The sequence below is a fragment of the Lissotriton helveticus genome, chromosome 6 (assembly GCF_964261635.1).
Source record: "Lissotriton helveticus chromosome 6, aLisHel1.1, whole genome shotgun sequence".
Lineage (NCBI taxonomy): Eukaryota > Metazoa > Chordata > Amphibia > Caudata > Salamandridae > Lissotriton > Lissotriton helveticus.
In genome coordinates this window covers 375,822,517-375,850,212 of record NC_136067.1, presented here as the reverse complement: position 1 = coordinate 375,850,212, position 27,696 = coordinate 375,822,517, and the positions used below count along the sequence as shown (strand labels likewise).

Genomic DNA, 27,696 nt, shown 5'->3' with positions numbered 1-27,696 from the left:
TTCGTAATTCTACTCCTATATATATTGCTGGAACTCCTTACCTGATACTGAGGGCACCTCCAAAAGCTAACGGAAAGGCAGATGGGACTTTTTAACCGCATGCGTGCGGCCGCTATTTTTGCGCTGCGCAGCTTTTTTCAAAAAGCCGCGTTACATGACGAGCTGAGCTCGTCATGAGCGCAGAAGGGGTTAAAGAAGATAGTTTTTTTATGCAAGAATATCAGATTTACCACTCCCTGACTTATTTTACCCTTTTGTAGACTTTGGAATTTGGCCGTCCTTTACCTCACAATTACTGCAGTTTTGCCAGTTAGGCTGTTCTGTGCCACTCTTAGTCTAGGACAGAGACAACAACAGAAAACAACTTTCACGAAGTGAAAAAGTTTATTTCGTACGTTGGAATGCATAACAAAATACATTGATTGTGGGAAATCAAACGAGACAAACAAAACTGCAGCACACAGGCCAAACATTGTTTGTAAAACCCTGTAAATTAGCTATTTAGGTAAGAGTAGAGAGGTTTTTCAGGATTAGGTGCAAAAGGGATGCCTTGTTGGCAAAACGTCTTCTTCAAACGCCTTTGCTGATTATGGCTGTCACAACGTCTTCAATAGTGTCTGCAGGAGTCACGGGGAGCTGTTCCCTACTCCCTGCGCTGGTGCAGCCACGGAATGCAGCCGAGACAGCAGGCGCCGCTGTGGAAAGGAGAAGCAGAGGTCACAGGCATGTGTGAAATTTCATATGTGCCTTTTCAGACTCGAGAGAAGGTGACAAGCCCCGCTGCTAAGGTCACTCACAGAAGAATACATCACATGTCACACATATTTAGATCGTGACTTTACAGTCAACCAGGACGTGGTGCACATTAGGTTCAAAGAGATCACACAAGGGCAGACCAAGGGCTCCTAGAATCCCCTAAGGTGCTCAGTTTGTGGCTGCATAGTAAACTCAAGATTTCTTTTAAGACTTTAGTGAGGATCAAGGTCCAGATGTACAATGTTTTTTTGCGTGCGCAACTGGGTTTTAAACCCGTTCGTGCATGCAAAAAAACCTGTGGCCTATATACTAACCCTATTTTGCGAGTCACTAATTAAATAGCGACTCGCAAAATAGGGTTACCGACTCGCTTTTAGGAAGGGGCGTTTCAAGGGCGTCCCTTCCTAAAAGCGAGTCCTACACCTATGTAAGAATGTTTTGCAGCCGCAATTGCGGCCGCAAAACACTCGCTGTTTACCACCCTCTTGAAGAGGGTGGTAAACCATTCGCAAACGGGAATGGGTCCCCGTAGGACCCCTTCCCTTTTTGGAATGCATGCGCAAACATTTTTCCAGAGCAGGCAGTGGTCATAGGAACCACTACCTGCCTTAAAAAATGAAATAAAAATGTTTCATTTTTTTAAAAATGCATCCCGTTTTCCTTTAAGGAAAACGTGCTGCAAAAAAACAACACTTTTATTTAAAAGCAGTAGCAGACATGGAGGTGTGCTGACCCCAGCAGGCCACCATCCCTGGGAGTACTATCCATTCCCATTGGGGTTGCAAATTGCGACAGACTCATTAATAATTTGTGACCCTATTGGGAATCGCAAACAGTGTCTCAGACATTGTTGTACATTGGAAATTGCGACTCGCAAACTGCAACTCGCAATTTGGCGCAATTTGTGAGTCGCAGTTTCCAATGGTCGTAGATCTAGCCCCAAATGTTAAACTTTGTGGAAAATGAGAATGGAAACCATTTTTTAACTGCTCCACTTGAAAAATAGTAAAATTACAACCTCTGTTTTAAATTAAGTTTATTACTATATACAAGTACAAATACAAATACGGTAAGTCTGATTTTGTTACAGAGTGATCAATGCTAAAGACTTGATTGGTTCATTGCAAGTTTCCATGGGTCTAATCTGCTTATGAGGAAAAGGTATGGCAAATGCAGTATCCCTGTATCCCCAACAAATGTTTTGTGAAAAATATATTTATAAGCTAATATTCAATGAAGGGTGGATTGTTAGTATAACGACTGCATACCTGATGGTTGCCTTGTGGGAAAGGTTATGCTAAATACCGTAGGCTTAAATTGGTTATGATGACACGTAAAATAAAAAAAGGTGAATGGCCTGATTGGTCAATTATGAAAATGTGTGACAAAACTAATAGTCCCAAATTATTTATTGAGAAAAACTATGTTAAATCAACTAGGTGTTTAATGGTGGTTAGAACAATGTGTTAAAGACTGTTGGCAAGTATTTTGTTCAATTGATTCTCACATATTACCATAGTAGTCAACGGTTTTGGTATTAGTTCCAATCTTACAAACTCTGCGGGTAGAAGATTTGCATCTTGAAAATCCTTGCTATACCCTCTCATGTGTAGTTGTCTATTGTTTTGCTAATTGTACGTTTGTAGATATTTGAAATCATATGCATAGTATTTATTCTTTTTTCTTAACGTTGTTTTTAGGTCATGCATGATATGTTTTGCTGCCAACCAAGGTTTTGTGTTAAAAATAGAAAAACAAAATAATCATAAAATAATACCATCCATGGCAGTACACAGCTTGAGGTAATGGGTTAGCCCAATTCCTCCTCTGTTATCCTGAATAACGGCATTTCATATGTGCATATTCACCCGAAATTATCTGTGCTTTTATTTGGTTCCTTTCTTTAGAATGCCCCTTATATGACAATGGGATAGCCCAAAAGTAACCCAAAGGATGTGGGTGAATTGCGATACATAACCACAATGGTCCAATCAGAGAGACCAGCAGAAAGCATAAAAAAATAACTTATCCTACTTTTATTTATCCAACCACCCATCTCTTACTCTGAGGAAGGGGGTAAAAAATTGCTTCTATCGATCTAGGAAATCATATTTAACATTAGGACTTCTTAGCACACACAAAGAAGTCAGTGAATTAATTTTTAGTATGTATGAAAACTAACAGTATAAATATGATATTTACACATGGTCTCTCCAAAGAAAAAATAAGAGAATATAGGGCCACATGCATCAAGCCTTTTTGCATTCGCAAACGGTGCGAATCGCAAAATTCGGCTGTTTGCGAATGCAAAAACCATTTTTGGGATGCATCATTTTTTTGTCTTTTTTCGCAATTTAAGAAATCGCAATTTTATGCGATTTCTTAAATTGCAATAGCATTTAAGAAATCACAAATTTTGCGATTTCTTAAATGCTATGCATGATTATTTTTAATTTGCGAATTCGCAATTTGGAAGGGGAAAATTACCATGAAGTAAACCTTCGTGGTAATTTGCGAAAAGTTTCAAAAATGCACAAAAGTGCATTTTTGAAACTTATATTTTACACACACACATGCCCTTGGGACATGTGTGTGAGTACAATGTACTTACGTTATATTTCAGGGGTGCAGGGGGGGTCCTTTGGACCCCCTGCACTCTTGAATTTGCATTCTCATTTTGCGATTCCTTAATTGCGAATTCGCAAAATGAGAATGCCTTCCCATTGATTCCTATGGGCCTCCAGGCCCATAGGAATCATAGTAATGCGATTCCTTAATTGCGATTCGCAATTAAGGAATCGCAAATACAGAAAATTAAGAAATTGCAAAAACTTTTGCAATTTCTTGATGCATAGGAATTTGCAATTTCTAAATTGCGATTCCTTAATTTTCGCAATTTAGGAATCGCAAATTCCTGCAATGATGCATGTGGGCCATAGTCCTCAAAAAGAGTGCCCATGTGTTGAATTTCAGTAGAGAAAGGAAGGAAGAAATGGATCTTTTACATATATCATAACTTTTACAGAGAAGCCTGGCAGTTACATTTATCATAAAGCATTAAATGTGATCTCATTGATTAAAGGGTAATTGTTTCAAGCATAATTGCCCCTTTGTGGACCAAATATCCAATACAGGCAGTGTAAAGTGTTGACGTTTTGACCCGGCAAAAGGGAAAAGGGACAATTTAAGCCTCACCACAGGGTCATCATCATGACTGGGTGGCTAAATAGAAGGAGAGCAACCTGGAGACATCAATCATCCAATGAGTGATCTGCAGAATTAATCATATAAATGACAGAGGCCAGCAGGCTCCCCATCTGCAGGGAATGTATTCAAGGCCCTTATATGTAGTGGCCTTGGAGAAAGACTCAAGTGTATAATCCTGCCAATTATCACATACGTCTACATGCATACATGGCATAGGTAGATGCCTCTTAATACAAAAAAATATATTGCATCATTGTTTTGGCATTCAAAAATGGCAACTGCATTAGATGCAACATTTTGGTCATCTTGGATCAGTAAAAAGATGTCACATATTATGCAAAATGGCACACCAGATGGTCACCCATTATGATGTTTTTCAGAGCAAGCCATAATCCAATTGCATTGTGCTTATTATGTTATTGTTTTCACAGTTCCTTGGTGTCTGACCCATTGCTTCTAAATGTGCCACCCTACAGATGCCCAACACCTGTAGGTCTTGTTTTTTGCTTTTTTTCTATTTTTATTCTTTTAATGTATCTTGTATATGCTTGGCAATTGTGTGTGTGGTTGCGTGTGTGTAAGTGTTTTATTGCCGTTGGTTGAGTGGATGCATTATTAGTTACTGAGTGCCTAAACGCACCAACTACTAAAAAGGCAATTTCAGGTTGTCACATTGTTAACAACCAAGTATTTTCATCTCTTCTGTCTCGGAAATTGTATTAGCAAGCTACTTAAGAGTTGAGTGACGGTAAGAAATATCCTATTCAATCTTCAAAGTGGAGGTTGATCATGAAATCTTGCTCAATCTTTATATAGCCATTGTTGGCAAGTGTTGCTCCTGAAGTTTTGCCTTGTTGGGAGGGCAGGTACTGCTTCTTCTGTTTGGAGCAAAATGCATCCCGTCTGTCCTTCTTTGAATTTTTTGTTGAGTTCAGATTTTGTCAATAGTTTTTTTTTTAACAAACTATATTGAGCGCCACAAAGTAAATACAATATGTCATAGCAGTTCAGTATTGCATTTTCTTTTTGAGATCGTATACAATTATCACCTTTGTACAAACTAATAATCTGTTTGCATGTGCCAGGGAAACATACAACAATCGTTGCAGATTTTGTCAATAGATGATTTACTTATTAGAGGTAGTAAATTCTTCTGACCCAGCTAGTTTTCAATTTTCAGCCACAATGTCCTATTTCTAAAGATCTGGTCTAAGATCTATGACTTTTTCAGTTTGGCAACTGTGGATTTTTATTACATAGCTGAGATGTTTTTTATTCAGTCTTTTTCGAAATGTTGCAGATTTTGCCACGTATCCTTGTGTCAACAAATAGAATTAATGAGCAATCAGTGGGAATGTCCCCCTCCTGCCAAGGTCTTATCCTGTGTGTTCTTTGGATTTTAAGGGTGATGAGTTTACCAGGGGCTGTGAGGATATTATCTCTCTCCATACACTATTTAATATTGCATTATCAATGCTTTTAATCATTTTTTTTAACAAATGTTATTGAGTTTTACATATCTGCACAGGCACATTCTATGGCACGATCTGCACCAAAGTACACACAGGTCAATTAACAAGAGCATCACTGCATATGAAACAAGTATAGTAGCTCGGCTGCATACGAAATTCCCATTCCCCTACCCACAATGTAGGAATCATGTACACAGCAATAATCACGTGGTGCGCATTTTGTCAGCATCCTGTATCCTAACCCAACCCACCCACCAGGAGTATCACATAAAATCAGTCTGCTGATCTACAGACTGGGGTTACTGCAGGTTAGTTCCACAAATGTAACTGAATTAATGCTTAGGGAACCAACCTGTAACCGGTGTGGGGGCGCCTCGTTTTCAGTGTCTGGTTCCGCCTTGTCATACAGTGCACAGGGGGGAACTATCTAATCCTGCTCACCATGAGCTTCAGCCGTGGGATCCTCGTCGCTATCATTGTTTAGGATCTTTAGGAGCACCACCAATGTTTCCCATGCTCTCGCTGCCTCTAATGCCCTCTCACTCCCCGCACGTTTTGCTAACTGCTGTCAAACTATTTATTCAACACTCCACCCATTTGATTAATTCCGTCATCCATTTTTTTTGCGTTTGTGCCCCTCTTTGCTTTCCAATGCGTTGTGATGTCTGGTTTAGCTAATTAAAGACTCAGGGGCAGATTTATGAGGCTCTTGCGCCTCCTTGCGCCGCAATTGCGTCACGTAATGTGACGCAACGGCGGCGCAAACAATGCGCCCTATTTACAACGTGACGCATCTAGGAGATGCGTCACGTTGGACACCCCTGCGCCATAAGGAGGCGTTCCTGTGCAGGGGGGGGCGTTCCTGCGCAGGAACGCCTCCTAAAAGTGGCTGAGTGAAATCTATGAGATTTCACTCAGTCACTTTCTACGTCAATTCCCTACGCCTGCTTGAAGCAGGCGTAAGGGTGACGCACCATACATTGAACACGTGGCCCCTGTGCATTGCAGGAGTCATGTCGCACTTGCGACATGACTCCTGCAATGCACCGCCCGTGCGCCGAGAGATGCGTCACGCATCTTCACCGCCTTGCACCATGGTGCGCCGCATCATAAATGTGGCGCACCATGGGTGGCGGAGCAGTGGCGCACTGTGGCGCATGTTAACTGGCGCATCCCTGGGGATGCGCCAGTTAACATAAATCTGCCCCTCAGATCCAGGAATTTGCTTGTAATCCTATTTTTTGCCGTGTGAGGGAACCAATGTAAGAGGCAGGGTCCCATAGCTGGTTCCAGTTCCCTGTCAGTGATCTCAGCCAATAATATGATCCCAAAACATATGTCGAAACTCTGCCCCCTCACTATTACAGTGTGGGCCTGCTGCTGTTCTCGTGTCAAATATTTGTTAATCTTCGCCGGGGTGAGATATGCTCTGGGTAAAACATAAAAATGCACCAGTTAGAATTGGGCATTCCTAGAACTCTTCCAAGAACGTTCCACGAGATCAGCCCAGGTCTTTTCCAGAATCTCGTCCTCCGATCCTCTTCCCACTTTAACCTCAGCGCAGTCAAGGGAACTAGCATTTCCTGTGTCATCTGCTTATATAGACAGGTGACCTCTTTAAAGGTTCCTGCCACCGTCACTATGTATTGACACCCCATCAATGTCTACATCTCATTTAGGCCCTCCCTCCATTGCTTACGGATAGCCGAAGCAAGCGCAGAGTGTAAGCATGAGCGGATTTTGCGTATTGGCAATCCGCGTATTTGCGGATTTGCGGATTTCGAAAATACGCAAAATCCGCGGATCCTAGCGTATTTTTTTTGTTTTTGTGTTCGCACGGGTTTCTGCAAGTTCGCGAGGGTTTTATTGTACAAAACGCTCGCGAACGTGCAGAAACCCGTGCGAACACAATGTGCCTGGGTATTGCGCTCGTGAAAGTCAAGGATGCAAAGTCTATCCAGCATCACAGCTGATTTTCGACAGTAGATTTGGGAAGAAGGCACATCTGCCCAGCCTTGACAACGCTTACGATTGTTTTTGGGCTGATGAATGAGTCACTGAATTTAAGCTTCAACTAGGGCACATGCTTTATTGATATCTGTAAGTGCTTCCTGTTGAGGTTTAATTTTTGTGCCAGGACCATCGTGCCAGAATGAACCCTGCCCTTCATATTTATTCAAGAAGACGCCACCGTTTTGTGCCATACCTCTACTCAACTGGAGTACTTTCTACTGGATAATCAGTAAGTGCTACCTCGTTGGGTAAATGTATAGTGCTTTTACTATACTACAGCTTCCTAAAGTGCCAGAGAGTTGTCTACAGCGACCATGTGTGTGTTACTATGCAGTCGCCCCGAAGGGCGCAGGGGTCCCTTGAGTGAGCTGCTGTTGTACAAGTATTTTACAATGGCGCCAGCAAGCTGCCAGCGCCGTTGTAAAATAGTTACAAAGTTAGCTTGCACAGGAAGCACTTAGATAAAATAAAGCAGCACCTGCTTCGTTTTATCTAGTGGTTCCTGTGCAAGCTAACTTTGTAACTATTTTACAACGGCGCTGGCAGCTTGCTGGCGCCATTGTAAATTAGTTACATCAGTGGGGGTTCAACTTTTGAACCTGTTACGTCCGCGCAGATTTTTTTTCTTTCGGATTTTGTGGGAAATCCGTAAAATACGCGGATTGCGGATTTCCCAAAAATCCGAAAAATCCGTGGGCGTAACGGATTTACCGCTCATGCTTAGCAGAGTGTAATAAAAAGTCCCCTCCGGGCAGGTAATATCGTTCCTGTAAATCATTGAAAGGAATCATAGTATTGCCCTCATATAAGTCTCCTATAGTAGACAGTCCCCGCTCTCTCCAGGTTGCCAGTCCTTGCCTGTTACCCCCATGCGGCAATGCATCACAAATGGATAAGGGGATTTCAGGTGCATAGGGATATATAATCTGTGCTTGCTTCAGGCTCCTATATCAGCATTGCAGTGCTGTTCGTAGATTGCCCGGTATAGTATGGAGTCGGATGGGTAATTTCAAAACAATTTGGGACAGTACTCACAGTGACGGAACCCTGCCTCTGTGCTCTCCCGCTCCTCGAAACCCAGATGCAATCTCCTGCGTGAGCCATTGTAGCTGAGCAGCCAGGTAATAAGCCTCAAAGTCAGGCACTGCCAGACCCCCCCCCCTCTGATCTTGATCTCATAAAGACTTCCAGTGCCACCCTCCGCCTGCCAGTTCCCCATAAAAACCACGTAATCAGTGTCTTAAGTTGAGTAAAGAATCTCGCCGGTATCCAAATCGGCAAGGTCCCAAAATAGTACAGCAGTCTTGGGAGGGTAACCATTTTAAGTAGAGCCACCCGGCCAGCTACTGACGAATGTAGCGCTCCCAAAAATCAAAGTTACCTTTCATTCCCCTAATAGCTCTACCGATATTGCCCTCCAGTAAATCACCCTGTGTGTGATATATTTGGGTCCCAAAATATGTCAAACATCTATACTCCCACTTCACTCCGTCAGTGTCTTGCGGGCCAGTGGTAACTTCGGTTGTTGGAAATAGGCAGGACTTTGCCCAATTTACTTTAAGCCCTTCTACTCTACCAAGGTCACTGAGTAAGTCCTTTGCTCCAGTAAGCGCTTCTCCTGAGTTTGCTAAAAACATCAGTAAGTCGTCCACATAGATCGCAATGTGATGAGTCCGTCCATACACATGAAGACCACGATAATGTAGACCAATCCAGGACTGAGCCGCAAGTGGCTCCATGGCCAGGGCAAACAAGAGGGGGGATAATGGGCATCCCTGTCTCGTTCCCCGGCCTACATCACAGGTGTCAGAATTCAACCCATCCGTGCCAACCCTTGCAGTGAAATATTTATATAACAGAGCTGTCCAAGCTACAAATTTGTCCCCTAGTCCAAATCTATGTATGACCTGGAACAAGTAAGGCCATTCCAGATGATCCGATGCCTTTTCTATGTCCACTGGGAAAACAGTTGTGGCATCTTTCTGATAAGAATCAGCCTCAAAGACCCATGAGAGGCGCCGTACATTAATAGCTGTGTTCCTGGTTGGGATGAACCCAATTGATCCCTGTGTATTAGTGTCATCATATAGGGAAGGATACTGGTAGCTAAAATACTACTCAGGATCTTATAATGCATATTAAGCATAGAAAGTGGGCGATAGGCGGATCTATCCCAGGGCGGTTTCCAGTGTTTTAACAGCAGCATAATGATTGCCTCCCGAGTTGGTGCGGGCAGCTGTCCCGCTTGTTTTGCATCATTATAATATTTTACCAGCCAACAGGTCAATGTGTACTAAGTAAAATTCAATCGGTAGGCCATCTGTCCCAGGCGTCTTGTGTTTTATAGCCCCCTCACTTCTCCGACTGCGATATCCCGCCCAGTAGGTCTGCCTGTTCCCCATCCAGATCCGGCTTTAGCGCTGGTGGCGCCTGGTGCGACAATCATTTTTGGCTCTCCCACGCCTCATGACCGCTTCCTCAGATTCTCTCCCTACCACCAGTCAAAAGTGTCCCTCATCTCTCCAATCCTGTTATTGCTAAACACAGTGCCCCCCACCCTGAGGTAAGCGCCCCTCCACAGGTCAGCGCCCAGTGCGGCTGCACCACTCACACTGCCCTAAAGCCAGCCCTGTCCCCATCGAGGTGCGGCAGGACCTCTGCAGTCACAAAACTATTGATGTCGTCTTCTGCTAGGGTCAATTTACTCTGATACAAATCCGCATAATAAGCAAGGAACCGGACATTAATGCCTTGTTGGATATAGCAGACCTCCCCGTTTTGGTCTTTAAGCTCCAAAATTACCGCCCCCCCTCCCCTCCTGGCCGGGTTAGCCAGCCAAGCCAAGAGGGCCGCGGACTTGCCTCTTTCAGCGTGGGCGCGAGTGATGTTGTTTTTATAATCAAAGCAGCAGAGACGCTCCACCTGTACAGCAACTGCCTCTTTCGCCTCTACAAGTTCGCCCTGCTTATCAGGGCTCTCAGGACGTTCCCTCTCTACCTCTCGTAGGCACTGATCTGCTTTCTGTATGTCCTGCAAAAGCACTTTACGCACTCCCAGCATCTCTGAGATGCAGTGTCCCCTTATGACTATTTTAAAGACATCCCATTCACAGAGGAAACTATCGCTGTGTCAGCGTTTTCTTAAAAATATTGTGCAACGCCTGTGCCCACCGCTTCACGGAAAACCTGATCCTCCAAGGCTTCAGGGCGTAGACACCATGAAGGTATTTTAGGCCTTGTGCAAGACCACTGCACCCTTAGCAGGATCGGGTTATGATCTGATATAGTGAGATATTCACTACTCTGTACCCCCTCGTGCACATCAGCGGAGCACAAAGCAGCATCCAGCTGAACATGAACTGTATGGAGAGCAGAGAAAAAGGAGTAATCCTGAACCCCTGGGTGCTGCGCACTCCAAGAGTCCACTAAACCCCATCGTTGTTGCCATTCTATCCTAGATTCCGCTATTTTATGGATTGGTGCATCAGGGAGTGGAGTGTGGGAGCGGTCAAGGACAACATCTGGAGTACAATTGAAATCGCCCCCCCGTATTACTGATCCTGTTAGTATAGTGCCATCTTCCCAGAAAGCTGCTGTAGCGATTTCCTACCCACGTGGCAACATCCTGACCCATCGCCGTACTATTCCTAGGGTCATTCCCCGCTTTAGAGGGCAGAGGGGTTTCCGGGACTACAACTACCAGCAGGCCATGGGGCGAGCCAGAGGGAGGCACAGGGCGGTCCTGATATAAGCACCTCCTCCACTATGGGAAGGTGCTTGACAATCTTCGAACTTGATTGGAATGGCGGATGGTGTGTCCCCTCCGGATACCAGCGTGAAGACGACAGCCTTGGTTTCTTGTTATTCCTGATTCCTGCTTGTGTTTTCTGATGATTTTCAGCCCTCCGGAGGGTGCCCCATTGTTTTGCAGGTATCACGGAAGGAGTGCGGGTTCGCCTCCTCCGTCTACAAACATTCTTTACTTTGTTCATTTGAGTCGGTACAACGAGACGTGCTGGGCACGTTTACTCGTTACGCGACTTTGTGGTGCGCAATTTGACGTGAAGTGTGGCATTCCCGTCAAAGATCCAATTATCAGTCCCTCGATTTGGTTGTGGACTGTGAGCAGTAGTTTTTTTTCTTGCCTCGCTACAGTGATTTCTGACTGCAGGAGACCGCGGAAGAACATGGGATTGACTGCTCGTATCTTTCCAGTTCTAAACAGTACTTGCCTATTGCCAAGCATATTTTTGTTATTTGTGATTTCCGATGTATAACAGCAATTCCAGCATTTCAAGCTCCTAGTGTTGTGACGTTAACAACACCTGCCCCTTTGTACTTGGCATTCCTTGGAGTATTGGATACTATTTTTATTTATTTTAGTCTTGCCGTAAATACTCCAGCCTTGATTACGTTCATGTTACCCTGCTCTGGCTTATGTACAAATCTGTGTGGGATAATTCCTTTCACCCCGGAAGGCCAAGGCATGTTTGCATATATTTTGATTCCTAGCTGTATGTATTCTGGTAAGTTGGATAGTGAGATAAATGTTAGTAATATGTTTTAACATAGAAGAGAACTCTTCATTCATGTTGTCTTGTCTTCCTGTCCTGCAGTGTAATACATCCCTCCTGTTGCCGTGCAGTCTCTCAGACCAGTCCTTGAAGGGATCTCAGAAATGACAGCTAGTTTATTATTTTATCCACTTTCCTTTTCCCCTGGGCGCAATTTCACGCAGTAGGATTGCCTTCCTCTGCTGGTTGCGTTAAGGGAATCGGGGGGATTACGTCCGTCCTCGTCTCTGCTGGTCGCAAGAAAAAGGTTAGTGGCGTTTACATATTCTTGCGCTGCTGACAATCCCGACAGCTGTGATAAAAAGGTAGGTTTCTCTGTATTGGGGGCATAAATGTTCCCCAATACTATATCTTTACCATCTAGTTTCCCAGAAACTACAACATTGCGGCCTTCTGGGTCTGCGAATCGCTTCGCACATTGAAAGGGTACACCCGCCCTTATCCAAATCAGTACCCCCCTGGTGAACGCCGAGTAACTGGTGTAAAACGCTTGGCCTCGCCATCGGCGCTGCAGGGCTGCCCCTTCCTGTGCCATTATGTGGGTCTCCTTGGGCAGTGCAATTAGAACCCCCAGCGGACTAAGTATGCGTGTATTTTATGGCGCCAAAATATTAAATGCATCCCCTGCACATTCCATGAAATACATTTTAAATCAAAAGGGGTACCCATCCTTTTAAGTGAAACATTCTCCTAGTCATTGCTTCCAGTGTGATACGCCTGTTCCCAACTAACAACCCATCAAGTAAACTAAACCCCCAACTCCTCCTCCCCAGGATAGGTACTGCAAAACTAGTCCCCATCCAAACTGTGTTGAAACACACAAATTCCTCTAGTGGCTACAGAGGTGCAAGGGGGCCCAGTTGCCACCAAAGGTGCTCTTACAGGGTTCCAAAAGGGGGTGGTGATGGATGGAGCATCTGAACCAATCAAACACTCACACCCAGTCAAAAGATCTGGGTTTAATCCATCACCGTTCTTTAGCCCACTCAGCCACCCCAGTTCAGTAATGGGCATATGCAAATCAGTCTGACCCTGTGCCTCATGGGAACAGTCCAGCCCGAACTGCCAAGCCATGCCTTCCCTGGACCGGAAACAAGCTTCCTAGGACCGGTTTCTGGCATTTCCGCCGTCTTCAGTCAGGCTTGCTTGAATCCAGTGGCAAAGTGAGCAAGGGACTTTTGTACCGCTTTGTTTGCCATAAGTTGGCAGGGTATGCTCAGACGTTGAGTCCCTTGCTCACTTTGCCGCTGGATTCAAGCAAGCCTGGCTGCAGACGGCTGAAATGCCAGAAACCCCTCCTAGGAAGCTTTTTTCCGGTCCAGGGAAGGCATGACTTGGCAGTTTGGGCTGGACTGTTCCCATGAGGCACAGGGTCATACTGATTTGCATATGGCCCTGTCTGAACTGGGGTGGCAGAGTGGGCTAAAGAAGGGTGATGGATTAAACCCAGGCATATGCGCCATGTGGCACACAGACATGCCCTAAGGGCATGTCTGTGTGTCACATGGCTAGGTGTGCATGCACACATGTGCATGCACACCTGAATTCGGTATTTTAACACCCAATTGGATTGTGTCTTAAAATACCGAATTTGTAGGGCCTTTGGGACTCAGAAGAGTCCCACCTACATCTGGAAGGTACCGAATCGGTAAAAATACCGATTCGGTATTTTACAGATTCTGTAAATTTACCGAATCGGTAAATATACAGAATCTGTAAAATCTGGCCCCCTACATCTCAAGATGCCAAATACCGGTCGGAAACGGCCGAATTCGGCCGTTTCCGACCGGTATTTGCCACCTACATCTGGCCCTATGTGAGGATGGGGGGTGTGCGAATTTATACATATCTCACTAAAGTTCGGGCAATAACTGGCAACATATTGAGATCAAGAGGAAAGAAATATAAAAATCACTTCCATTCAGAGGCACTTACCAGAGACACGAAATTGTGCTGCATGGTAGATGCAGCTGGTCATCTCCCCAACACAATCAAGAATTTCAGTGGCCTCACAGCTCAGATCACCGTCCACAGAACAGGTGGGACACCTCACTCCGTTCAGAGCTGTATTTTTTGGTGGAACTATGCATTGCATAAAGAGAAAGCAGATCTTTGTTAATTCTGATGATTTGTAAACACATGCCTCAATAAGCAATATATGACAAAGAGCAGCATTTCCCAAACTGTGGGTCACAAGCCTATTGTTGGCAAGTCACAAAAGTCCTGCTATATGTCAGATTTAAAGAATGTGTTTGATTTGTACCTCACTCCTCCGCCGTGCTAATGGTCAAGAAACTTTGTTAACATCGTAAATGCAACATGACGCCAGCTGATAGACATGCTAATCTTCCATGTCCTGTGTGTATTCACAGCACTGTCCTGTTTAAAGTATGTCATATCAGATCAACCACTGACATCGTTTGATATTTTTACATCCCCCCACCCCCATCTTTGAAAAGATCAGAAATGGTTAAGGATTATGACCATAATGACTTGGGGAAGTGAGCTGCAAAAAAACACATTCTTTCATTCTGATTCTGACTCAGCCCTACTGGCCTTCCAGAAGGACTGGCCTTCAACTAATTTAATTAAATTGCCTTTCATAGCTGCGTTCCCCTCTGGCTCTGAACAGAGGTGTGTGCAGATGACAAGACCAAGACACCGTAGGCTGCAGCCCAAACCCAGGTTGAGGCAACTGATCTGCAAAAATAAAGGAAAAGCTTATCCTGCAAATTTGTCAAGGCCAGGAATTATTTGTATCACCTATTGATGGAGCTCTATTTTAGCTTCTGTGCCACCAGGAGTCATAGGCAAACTATACAGCATTTAATTGTCTGTAACACAAGCGTAAGAAAGTCCATGAAGCTGTAAAACCTGATTCTGATCTGCCAGACTGTGCGGGCTCAGATCATACCGCAACTCCTTGACAATGCACACAGCTGCACTAGCCAGCAGGGGTCGTTGTTACAGGAAGCAGATTCCTTTCTTTACAGTAAAAATCACCCATCAAAATCAGATGGAGTTCCTGATGGACTAGTGAGAGGTTAGCTCCGCTATAGCTCCTCTCTGCTCGGCGAAGGAAGGTAAAGAAAGGTGGAGAAGCCGCACTGAGGAAATTATAACCAAGAAAGCAAAATTCTTACCCTATGCAGGGCTCGTTTGGGTGACCGCTGGGGGAACTGGATTGAGTCCCAACTGAGTCCCGACGGGAGTATCGGAGCTGACAGAGTGCTGAGGAGCGAGCTGCGGACAAGGATATGGTGGTGAGCAGCGCTCTCATCTCGTTTCACATGGCAACGGCGCTGCAGCAATCGGAGTAGTAGAGACGCGAGGCTTACAGAGCGTGTGCGGCAATTGGCAGCAGAAAGACACGCCACGTCAGGCATAGCAGCAGTGTATTGGTAGATGCATTGTGGTCTCACGGATGGAGGACTACAACTGTTGGCGTTGCTCTGGAGCAAGCTGAAGGCACGATAACGGAGGATATCACGGTGAGCAGCTCTGACTATACAATTTGACTATACAATCTGACCGGCAGCGCATAGCTGGTGGGAGGTTATCGGAAGGTGTACAGCAGCTGATAGCAGGCACATCAGGGGGAGCAGGGCATTAGAATCATAAAGAACATTATAAAAACGATGTGGTGGGTAATTGGTTTCTTGCTATTTTTTACTACTGAGTTAATACACTGATTGCTATTCTTCATGGAATAAGGAGAGTTCAACATTGAATGTCGTTGAATGCCGTGATTTGTCTAAGGATTGAGATTGAGACCGAGACTGACAGACAATCCTATATGAGTAGGCGCTATATGGCACTGTATGATTACATCTTGAACCGCTACGCCCTGCTAAAGGTTTAGATATTGGAGCTGCTGCGCTTTTAGAGATGACACCAAAAACAGCACAGGGCGGAAAGAGCAGAGGAATGGCTGATACCCCGTTGGGCAATCGACTTCAAGATCCCCAGGTAGGAGGAAGTATTAAAAAAAGAGCCTTGGAAGGTGCTGTCGGGGAGATGAATTGCCCAAATACTAAAAGTGGCCTGAATGAGGGAAAAAGCAGGAAAGTTTGCAACTAAGAAGGACAAAATATGGAGAGTCAACAAAAGCTCCTACCGGAGGTAACAAGCCAAATGAATACTGTGAAATTAACAGAGAAGGATCAACTGGGAAGTCAAGCAGGAACGGGGAGTCATATAACAAGACCAATTGCGCAACCCACTGAAGCGCTGGACTCTTGTAATAGTCAGACCTCAGCGCCTGGACTGAGTTTCGAAAAGGGGTTACAATTTACCAGTGAGAGTGATTAAAGTGAACCCTTCCTCTCATTATCAGATCGCACAGACAGCTCGGATGAGGAGCGATATGAAGGGCAGAAGGATGAGTCCTTAGAAGGTTCAATAACTAGTCTGGCAAGTGAGCATAATGACTCAGTTATGGATTCTACATCAGAAGAGAGGCTCCCAAATATCACTATGGTTTGTAATAAAATGGCGGCACACGGGGCTTCAAGTACAGACATATCCCAAGCTGGATCAGGCAAGAGCTTAGCGTGGGAGATATCTCTCTCCCCAGAATCCTTACCTGAAGCTCAAGATGATCTGGAACCTACCCCTGGAACAACAGTGGGAGCTATGGTAGAAACAACAGCAACACCTAATAATCCAGATGAGATATCACTGACCGCAATCTATCAACTAATAGGGGAACATAGAGCAGAGACCCGCTCAGAAAGCCAGAAGACACATACGGCCTGCCGCAAATTGCAGAGCTCAGTTAGGAGAATCGTGAAGACCTGCAGTGAATTCTCAGAAAGGATAAACGCAGCGGAAGGGCGGATACCAGTCATAGAGGATCAAATGCTGGTACAAAAGACTGATGTAGATATGATCTCGTCCGAACGCGAGGATATGCAACTAAAGATAGTTGACTTCGAAAATCGGCACCGGTAAAATAATCTTAGGATATTGGGAATACCGGAGAGGGTGGAAGGGACGGATGTCCGCAAGCTTGTACAGGAACTTTTTCTTGAAGTCTTTCCGGAGTTAACAATGTGGTATTGGGCCAATGAGATACAGGGAGCCCACAGATTCCTATTTAAACTGTCCGAGGGAAAAAAAGGTTCAGCAGGAAAACACCCCAGAGCTATAGTGATCAATATGAATAACTTTCTAACTCGGGAGGCATTATATCATCTGGCAAGGCCCGATAGGAAACGACAGGGCAAAGGATTTCAATTTTTTGTAAGGCCGGACTTTTGCCACCACACAGTGGAAAGGAGGTGGCACTTAAGGCAATTAATCAACCCCCTTCCAAAACATAGGTGCACAGGCCTTTCTGCTGAACCCAGCAACTCTGACAGTGCTGTATAAGGGACTTACACGATTTTTATATCGGAGATACAAGCTCAAGAATATCTGAACACACTTTGAAATGTGAAATGCTAATGTGTTTATAATAGGAATGCATGAAATGAGAATTTAGAATAAATTGCAGGATAGGGCTGTTCATATGCCTAACCTGGGTAAGATAAAGAGCAAATACAGAAGATGGAACGTGAATAATAATATATTAGTATGCTGGTATTTGAAAAGCGGTAGCTAAGGATTGAAATGCTGGAGCAGAGTTGAGACTGGAGTGAAGTCTCTCCCCATCGCTAGGCGCCATGAGCCCTTTTTCCTTAGACGTAGGGTGGAGGGTGGGGTGAGAAGGGGACGGAAGTCACAAGGGGTGGAGGGGATAGTGAGTGTTGGGTCATGGAAGGGTGGGAAATGAGGCAGGGTAATAGGGGTAGTCGGGGTAGGGGGTGGGTGGGTAGCAAGGGAAAAAAACAGAAATCAGACAGATGCAGGTGGATGTCTAAAGGGATGTACTGTATTAGCCAAAGATGTCATAATTACTGTCAATGGTTATATATGGTATTCCAATTAGGAAAATATGGGTAAAGTTAGGATTTGTTCATCAAATGTTGGCGGTCTGAATGATAAGGTAAAACGAGCAAAGGTGTTCGAAATAATCACTACGTTGAGTCCAGATGACCTGTGTCTACAGGAGACACACATTTCATGGGGTAACAAAACATGCCTAGAGATCAGAGGCTATAATTTAGCCGTGTGTTCCACCCAAACAACAACAACAAGAGGAGTGGCTACATATAATAAACATCGGAGTGGTACGGTCCATCGAACAAAGGCAGATAAATGGGGTCGTTGGGCCATAATGGAGCTATCGCTGGGCTTTACTGTGGTAAATATATATGGGTCAAACTTAGATGATCCTCATATTTGGGAAGAGATAGAGGTGGAACTAGCACATTGGTCATGCTCTCTGATTATTTGTGGCGACTTTAATATACATTTTGATGGAGGTAATGCTGTTAATCTATATACAGGGAGGAAGCCTAAAGTATTCAAAGTACTTTGCTTGCTCAAAAATACCCACGGGGTAGGTGATGTTTGGGTAGAGAAACAACAAAATGACCCTGGTTTTACATACTAATCACACCCGCACAAAAAATGTGTTTGTTTAGACAATTTGTTGGCCCCTACACAATGGTTGGATAATCTGGATATAATAAAACTTCCACAGCTATATTCAGATCATAATCTGCTAATTTTGGAAATTAGGGAAGTTCAGGGTTTGAACAGACACACTTCTAGGACTTTCGACAAAAAACTATCATTAGACAATGAGTTTTGTACCCATATCAAACACTGGACTCAAGCGTTCTTTGATTGCAATAGATATAGCACATCCCGAGAAATGGTTTGGGATACGTATAAGGCAGCTTTGAGGGGGGAAGTAATAGGATTTGTAGCTCACACTCGGAGGGAACTTAAAAAAACAGACAGATCAACTGATTAATCTACTTGGCAAACTTGAATCAGAACATATCCAAATAATTAGTAATGGAGCTGCGGAAGATATATTATCACAACATCTATGTACGATAGCACTGGCTGAAATTAACCAATATTTTCAAGAGAAGGTGGCACAAAAATTCCAGATATATCGCAAGGAATTATATGAATATGGAGAGACAAACGGGAGATTATTAGCTCTAAGAACGAGACAAAAAAGTGTTGGTAACAATATATCGAAAATGCAAGATGCGAATGGTGTATTGGTATCAGATTCAGAGAATATCATCAACATTTTCGAGGAATTCTATAATAAACTATACCAAGCAGAAACTCCGATAAGGGATCAAGGGGGCCAAGATGATTTAGAAGATACCGATAACCGTGTTATACCACTCTCTAGGATAAATACTGAAACCTCTCAAGAATTAGAGCAGGAAATTACGGTAGAAGAAGTGCAGGTGGCATTGTCGTCTCTTTCATCTGGTAAAGCGGCCGGGCCAGACAAAATTCCAATTGAGATGTATAAAATGCTTGCAGCACAAATAGTACCCTTTTATGCAAGAACTATTTTTAGATATCCAATACCATGGAATACCCCCAATGTCATGGCAGGACACAGACGTTGTAGTATTTTTAAAGAAAGGTAAACCTCCAGAGCTTCCCTCGTCATATCGCCCGATCTCTCTCATGAATACAGACGCAAACATATATTCAAAAATTATGGCCACCCGACTACAAAAGAACATAGTTGCAATTATTTCACCATGGCAACATGGCTTTGTTCCTGGCCGGGGAACCCCAGACCACAGGCGGCGAGCAATATCAATATTAGATATTGCCAAGGTAGAGAAAAGAGTGGTGGCCGTGGTCCTCCTGGACACAGAGAAAGCCTTTGATCGGGTGGCTTGGGGCTACTTGTGGGATAAACTGGCTGAGAGAGGTTTTGGTCTAGGATTTATTCGGGCAATACAGGCTATGTATTACAAGCCTCATGCCAAGATTCAAATAATGGGATATACATCTAAGAGGCTGATAGAAAGGGATACTTGTCAGGGCTGCCCTTGCTCCCCAATCCTCTTTGCATTTCATTTGGACCCTTTTATCTCCCTAATTTTGAATAATCCGTTAATCAAACCAGCAGTTTCTCATAGTTATGAGACAAAAAGTTTGGCATATGCAGATGATATTGCCCTGCTAACATCAGCTCCACAAGAGGCAATTGCAGAAGTAGAAAAGCTGGCAGAAAAATTTGGGAGGAGATCGGGACATCTTTTAAACAGCTCAAAGACACAAATCATTTGCTCCCCTCATTGTATATTACAAGACTCTCGAGTGGTTGAGTCAGCACCATATTTAGGAGTCAGATTAACATCGAAAGTTACCGATATATGGGCATTAAATATAGATCCAGTGATGGGCTCAATTAATAGGGAGCTGAAACGGTTAGACCATCTACACCTTACAATAATCGGAAAGATAAATGTAATTAAAATGAAAATCTTTGCCAAAATGTTATACTTAATCCAGGCTATCCCACTAGAATTAACTTTAAAAAAATACGGAAAATAGAGGGGATGTTCACTCATTTTATTTGGAGCTATCAGAAAACTCGACGTGCTTACAAATATCTGATTCAGCCACTTGATCGGGGAGGGTGGATTGCTCCCAATATACAGCTGTATTATGGGGCTATGGCCCTGCAACATCTAGGTACTCTTTATTATTATAAGAATGTGCAAAATGATATGGCTGAAGTGCCAGTATCTATCAATTGGCGATTGGGGAAGCTGCAGGTGGAACATTTCAACGTCATGATGACTTGAAAAAATATCAAAAGAAAGGCTACAAATGTATTAAATGGGCTATAAAAATGTGGAAAAGGGTAGAGAAAACGTGTAGGATAAGCAGGTTTACCAAGTATTCATCACTTAGGCACCCTGATCTCCTACGCCCAATTATATATGATGATATGGCCAGAAAATAGGAGCAAATGGAGATTGTAACCTTGGCAGATGTCTACTCAAACAAAGAAATGGCGGTGTTTATTGAAATTGTACAGAAATTCGGCCTGCAGAGCGATTCATATTTTAAATATTTGCAAATTAGGAATTGCATAAGAGGAATTTCTAAAGAGAGTATCAATTCTGGGTCAATACCAGTTCTGCAGCGTATGAGCAAATCTAAGAATAGAATTAAAGACTTCTATCAAGAGCTGTTAAAATCCATGCCCGATGATCTGGAAAAAACAGAAGTAAACTGGACAAGTAAACTAAATGATAGCGAGGTTGATATAGATAAGGTGCTGGAGATGGGGAAAAATGTTTCCAGTCATCCAACCTAAAGGCTCAACAATACAAAAAGGTGTATTGCCTGTACTACACACCATCTAAACTTTTCGAATGGGGAAAAAGAGAATCGGACGGCTGCCTTAGATGCCAAATTGGACCAGCTGACATGGTACATATGTGATTCATGTGCAAAACTAGATCATTTAAAAGAGGGGATTGAGTCTTTTATGTTACAGACATTGAGGAGAAATATAAAGATCTCCTCTACATTGATGTTATTGGGCTATGATTCAAGGCTGCAATTTGATGCACTACAGAGGGATTTTGTGTTTTTAATTATATCAATAGCACGTCTCCTGACTGTCACAGTATGGAAGGATCAGGAACCACCTACATTCTATCAGTGGCTGATTAGGCTAATATTCATTGGGAGGCAGTAAAAACTATGAAGAAAGGTATGAAAGTCTGGAAGCCACTTATTGTCTGGATGGAGGAACAAAACAGACAAGGGGTTGGGTAAAGGAATAGATCATATTATGCCCATAACTAATGATAATTAAAAAAGAAAATGCTGGAAAATTATTTTTATTGTGTTTACTGTATCGCTTTCTTTACCAAGTTATCCTACTGTAATATGTCTGATTTCAATAAAATTTAATAAAAATAAAAAAATCACCCATGCTTCATGTACACTAAAGCTTGGTGGGTCGCAAATGTCTGTTGTTCTAAAAATGTGGTAATGGCTCTACAAAGTTTGGGGAGCACTGCCATAGAGAAAGGAAAGCAAGTTCTAAATGAACTGTGCAAAGACTGGAAGGTAAATGCGAGAAAAACTGCCTTTTGTAGCTGTCCCCTGACTTTTTTCCCCTATTTTTGACTGATTTGGTGTTTGCTGACTCTGATTGTTCCCTGGGTAGCCTGGCAGTTCGGGCTGGACAGTTCCTATTGGGTGCAGGGTCAAGACTGATTTGCATATGGCTGGGTCCAAACTGGAATGGCCCAGATCTCTGTACTGGGGTGAATGTATGACATTGTTCTGCATTCTGTCTATTAAGTGTTCTTTTTGCATTTGTCAACCAGGGCCAGGGTCAGTGCTCCATGTAAAAGGTATATGGTAATTAAGTGTAATTACAATTGGTACAGAGAGCCTACCTGTAAGTCCCTAGTCTGTGTATTGGCATGTAGGTTTAGAGTCCCAGTAGGTTTAATGCACTTACCTGTGCACTACTGTGGTACCTGCTGTTATTTTTAAAAGCCAGCACTGCCTTGCAGGCTGCTTTTAAAATTAAAGTATGTTTAAATTTGACTTAAGAATTAAAGGTCCTTCCAAAGCATTAAACAAACTTATTTTCACATATATTTCACCCCTAAGGTCTACCTTAGGTGCCAAAAGAGTAGAGTGCCATGTTAAAATAAGCAGGAACACTGTAAAAGATGTTTAATCTTGTAGTGTGGTTTATGGACCTCTTTTTGCGTGCATGTTAAGTTAGCTTGGCTTATTAGAAGTTTAAACGCCATTTTCCTTTTTGCTGCTTTTTGCACACGACACTGCTTCGCTGTTTTTGCTGAGTTAGCTTTCACGAAGGTCTATACATTAGAAAAGGGTTGTTTTTCGACATCTCTAGACATACATCGTGTCCCCAGTCTGCACAGTGAGTGCTGAGCCGCCAAGGTTATCATAACGTGCGAGCCTGTTTATCGGCGTGTCCGTGTAACACATTCTAGACACAACAATTTGGCTGCTGCAAGCCGAGTACGATTCTGGTGCCTTTATCATAGCACACTTGCCAGAAGTGAATACACTTGGAAGATTCCAGGCATGCAGAGAGACTAACCGATCCTGATGTAATTTATACTTACTGAGCGGACAGGTAAATGGGGTCCCCCAAAGAAAACTCCAGAGACCTCCTATAGTTTTATGACACATGGGGCCATATTATCAAGAAAGAGCGGTACATTATCGCCGCTTTTATCGGCAGGAAACTGCTGCTAAAGCGGCAATAATGGGCTTGATAATATGCCCTGGTGAATTCACATAGAAGCCCAGGTTAACACCAGAACCTAGGCTTCTATGGGAATTCACGAGGGCATATTATTAAGCCCATTATTGCCGCTTTAGCAGCAGTTTCCTGCCGATAAAAGCGGCGATAATGTGTTGCCCTTTCTTGATAATATGGCCCATAGTTCCTAGATAGGAAGTGTGCTTTAAACAGGCGCTTTTATCACCTGTTTGCACTATCATTGTAATATGATTCCTTCTTTTGTATTTTATTGAATTGTAACCATGCTGTTCATAATATTATTATCTATCTGTATGCTGATGTTGATTAAAATACTGCGCTTGAGATCACGTCGTTAAAATAAACATTTTAACTTTACTGTGTCTCTATTTTACTCCTGTTGTGGACTGGTATGAACGTATAACCAAAGAGTGTTCTCACTTCCTACCATTCCTGAGATGATTCTACGTCGCATGCTCTAGGTTGTCTAATCATTGGTTTCTTTGCTATAGGATGAAGAGCTAATGTGAGACTGATTGCTAGTCTGGTAGGGGATTTTGGGTACTAAGGTGAGTTTTGGCACACCCTAATTCACTGAGGTCCTGAGTCTCTGTGCACAGTTTTGTGTTTGCGCAGAATCCCTGTTACATGGCGCCGCCAACGAGTGTGGTCTTATTGTGAGACACTCGAGTAGTGCTTATATCAGTCTACGACCCCCTCCCTATCGTTTCCGGTTGATGACGAATAAAAACCTACCTATATTTACATAGGTTGATTGAAACTTGATACTTCTCAAAGATTTCCTTTTTGAATTACTACCCACTTGTGCGTAATAGTATTGTATTGTACTTCTCTATTACTGTTTCGATATGGCTGCGGTTGATATCCCACAGTTGTGTAGCTGTACGTAATCATTTGCAGGAATACCTCGTATCTCTAGATGGACAGGTGGTGGTTTTTGTAGTCTCTGCTGACTTGGCGAACCCGTTTGAGTTGTATTACTCATGGGTCACATTTCCCGCTGTGGATGCCAATTCTGGTGTTTTTCACACTTACACCCCCGCTGATGCTCCTGCAGTGTACACTCCATATCGGAAAGTAAAAATTCCGATTTCTGTTTGGCAGCATGCCGTTTTGTTTAATGGCGCCCTCCCACACGTTGTTACAGCGGTCAGACAAGGACCGTTGTCCATTCCACGCGCTACTTGGCCTGTGTTGGCTGCTTAAACTCCGCATCCACAGGCGGGTGCTTTGACAGCCCAACAACTGCGACCCCTATATGCCTCTTCGGTTGCAGTTATAAGGGGCCTGGTTCACTACATTACTCGCAACCTCCCGGGTGGGGTCCCGGGTGGTGCAGCGCATCCAGTTGGCGGTGGCAGACACAAACTTAGTCCCGTCATGGTTAATGCGGTCATTGGCAAGCGTCCCCAAGATAATGAGGAAATGCATTTTTGGCTTGCCAAGAAATTTGACCAACTGGAAGCAGTGTTCCCTAATACCAATCCTGTTGAGAAACACAGGATTCTCACCATGAGTTTGCAGAAAGACTTAGTGCCTGATGTAACTGAGTGTACAACTTGAGGGGTGATTTTTGCGGCAGTCTATACTAGGTGCTTTGGCACCCCGTCAATGACTGTTTTGCCCACTGTGATCAAGCGTGTTCAGGATGAGCATGGTCCAGAGGCAGCAGTGGAGTTAGGGATGCGCCTCGTGGTTGCGTTTGATATGGTACATGATCTCCTCCTTGCTATTGTCAAGGGGGATGCTGTAAGTTTCCAGGTCGCTAATGCTCTGTGCGAGGTCCCCAACACAGATAAACCCCGTCAGTTGCCAAAAATTATTACGGAGGCTTATAAGACCGTAGGTCGTAATAGTTTAGGTGTTAAGCCTTTCGCGAAGAAAGAAAAACAACAGCAAACTCAGCAAGGGTCGTCCAATAAAGATGACCGCCTGAAAGTTCAGAAACAGAATTGGAGTAAGAACAAAAAACAGGGGAAGCAGCAGCAGCAGCAAAACCAGGGTTCCCGTCCCGCTTCGCCTACACCTGCCCCTGTTGAGCGTAAATATGAATTGCGCGATCGCAGTACTATTAAGTCACCTAATAGGTTTCAGGTTCCTGAACAATATTCTCCTCGCTCTTTGCAGGAAACATCGGTAACAACCACCGGTGGAGGAGGCAGCGGCAGAGGTCAAGGTGCCCAACAGAGCTGTGAGCAGCCTCGTAAGGCTGATGGAAAAGGCAAGCAGGACGAGTCGCCACGTCAAACACCCCAGTTTCAGAAGAAGAAGGTTGCTGCTGTAACAGCCAGATATGCCACAGATAGTGAGAACGCAGCTTCGGAATCTGACATGGGCTCTGACCCTGCTGGACAGCGCAGCGGAGATGACCATAATTTGAGATGCGCTGCATCCACTACTGAAGGTGACAGCGACTGACACCTTTGTTGTAGTTGAAACAGCAGACACTAGAGTGGCTCCCCCTGGAAGACATTATGAAATAGTCCTTGTGATTGAAGGTGGCATAGAACGTACCATAAAAGTTTTTTTTGGGTAGAATCTAATGACTACTTATGATATTTTGTTGGCGGAGGTTGGCCCCCACCTTTTGTCTTGGCCGCTCCACAAGGGGAGGAGGTGATCCTCCCCGCTTTCGCGCACACTGTGCTGAAGGAGCAGGAGCTGCAATCTGCAGAAGATTGGGCTAAGGTGCTTGCGCCGGCGTTGTACCGTACTCACTGTGGATGGGACACACTTTCCCCTCGACATGAGATCCCTTTGTGGTCCATGCCACAGCCACAACCCCAATACCCCATACGGCGTGAGGCAAAAGCCTCTGTAGCCGAAATCCTTGAACAATTGGAATATCAAGGTGTAATTGAAACGTCTGTGTCTCCGATGAATAACCCGCTTTTTACTGTGACCAAACCGGATGGCTCGTACTGTTTGGTATTGGAATACCGCCACTTAAACTCACATTGTTGTATGTGTGCGGTGCAGAATACTCACAGCTCTGCTCCGGTGGATAGTCTTGTGCGTAAAAGGGTCAAAACCACACTTGACATTTCCAATGGCTTCTTTGCCCATAACTTGTCCCCACTTAGTAGTCAGTGGACGAGTTTTACCTGTGGCGGCAAACAACGCCAATTTCTTCATTTGGCCATGGGCTACAAGAACAGTCCAGGCATTTTTGCTGCCCGAATAGTCTCTCTGCTTGAGAGACTCAACACAGGTGCATGTTCGTATGTGGATGACATTTCTCTCACAGACTACGAAATATGGCCGCATCTGTGCCGTGTTGACCGCATAATTTGCCGTTTTGTGGACTTTGGCTATAAATTTAACTTTGCAAAATCACACATTGCAGAATACACAGTGTTGTTCCTGGGCTACGAGCTCAACAATGAAGGTAGAGGCTTGGCTCCTCACTTCTTGGTGAAATGCGCACTTTTGCAAGCTCCCACAATGCTGAAAAAGCTACAATTCTTACTGGGCTTTTTGAATTTCGGACGTACATACATTCTGGAATATGCCCAGCGTATCAAACCGCTCTATGCATTGATACAACCTACTTTTTCCAAGCCGTGCTGGCTGCCAGAACATTCAGCCGTCTTGCAATCTTTGCAGGCTGACCTACTTGAATCTAAATTCTTGTAGACTCGTGATAACCACATAAACCTGGTGATAAGAATCGTACCAGGAGCGGTGGGTTTCACGTACCTCACTTTTAATGAGGGAGACACAGTTCCAATTGCTTACAAGTCACACCTGTACACTTCGGCCGAGTTGCGGTTTTCCACTGTGGAAGAAGTTTTGACAGCAGTGCAAATGGTGATTCTTAAGGAACGTGTACTGTCGCAGGGAAAACGCATTGTGGTTGTTACTCCGTATCCTGCCTTGGAGGCAGTGACAAAGGCCAGTGTACCAAATTCCAAGGTTTTGCACCCTCGGTGGATACAATGGGCTACATCCTTGACACCCCGAGATGTAAAGTTCATTTTTTGCAGACTCAAGAGTTTTTGCAGTATGAGTTTGTTCATCCTGTTCCTCTGACGATGCGACCACTTGAAGATTTTCATTGTATCAGTTACACTGATGGAAGTGCGCAAGCGGCTGCGGATTCTAGACACGCATATTCCGCGGCCTGTGCAATTGTGGTTGGTACGATGGTGGATGGTGAATTCAAGTCCGATGTCGTGCATACACAGACATTAGGGGACTGTACTGCCCAATTAGCAAAACTACGTGCTCTGATGCTTGCGTTGGAGTACGTGGACCCCAGTGTGACTACTCTTATTGTGAGTGATTCTTACTACTGTGTACAGTCTTTCAATGACAATCTACCCTTTTGGACTCAAAATGGTTATCGTGACTCCAAGGGTCGCACAATAAAACATAAGATGATCTGGGTTGGAGTGGCGGAGCTTAAAGAACGTCTCCCGCTCATTTTTGTAATTCATACTCTGGGTCATCAGCACGTGGGAGTTCACGCTGTTGGCAACAGTCTCCCGGACGAGGTTGCG

General features: G+C 44.1%; 1 protein-coding gene across 1 annotated transcript in view; it reads right to left on the bottom strand.

Annotated features, from left to right (window-relative positions):
• Positions 1–365: 365 nt before the first annotated feature.
• The window catches only part of LOC144762587 (phospholipase A2 inhibitor and Ly6/PLAUR domain-containing protein-like), a 100,421-nt gene continuing 73,090 nt past the window's right edge, over positions 366–27,696 (bottom strand). Inside the window, exons 4-5 of the mRNA XM_078647814.1 lie at positions 13,957–14,103; positions 366–695 (exon numbers count right to left, since the gene is read on the bottom strand). Of these exons, the coding sequence (XP_078503940.1) occupies positions 571–695; positions 13,957–14,103 (272 nt within the window). The 3' untranslated portion in view covers positions 366–570. The remainder of the gene's footprint in view (positions 696–13,956; positions 14,104–27,696) is intronic.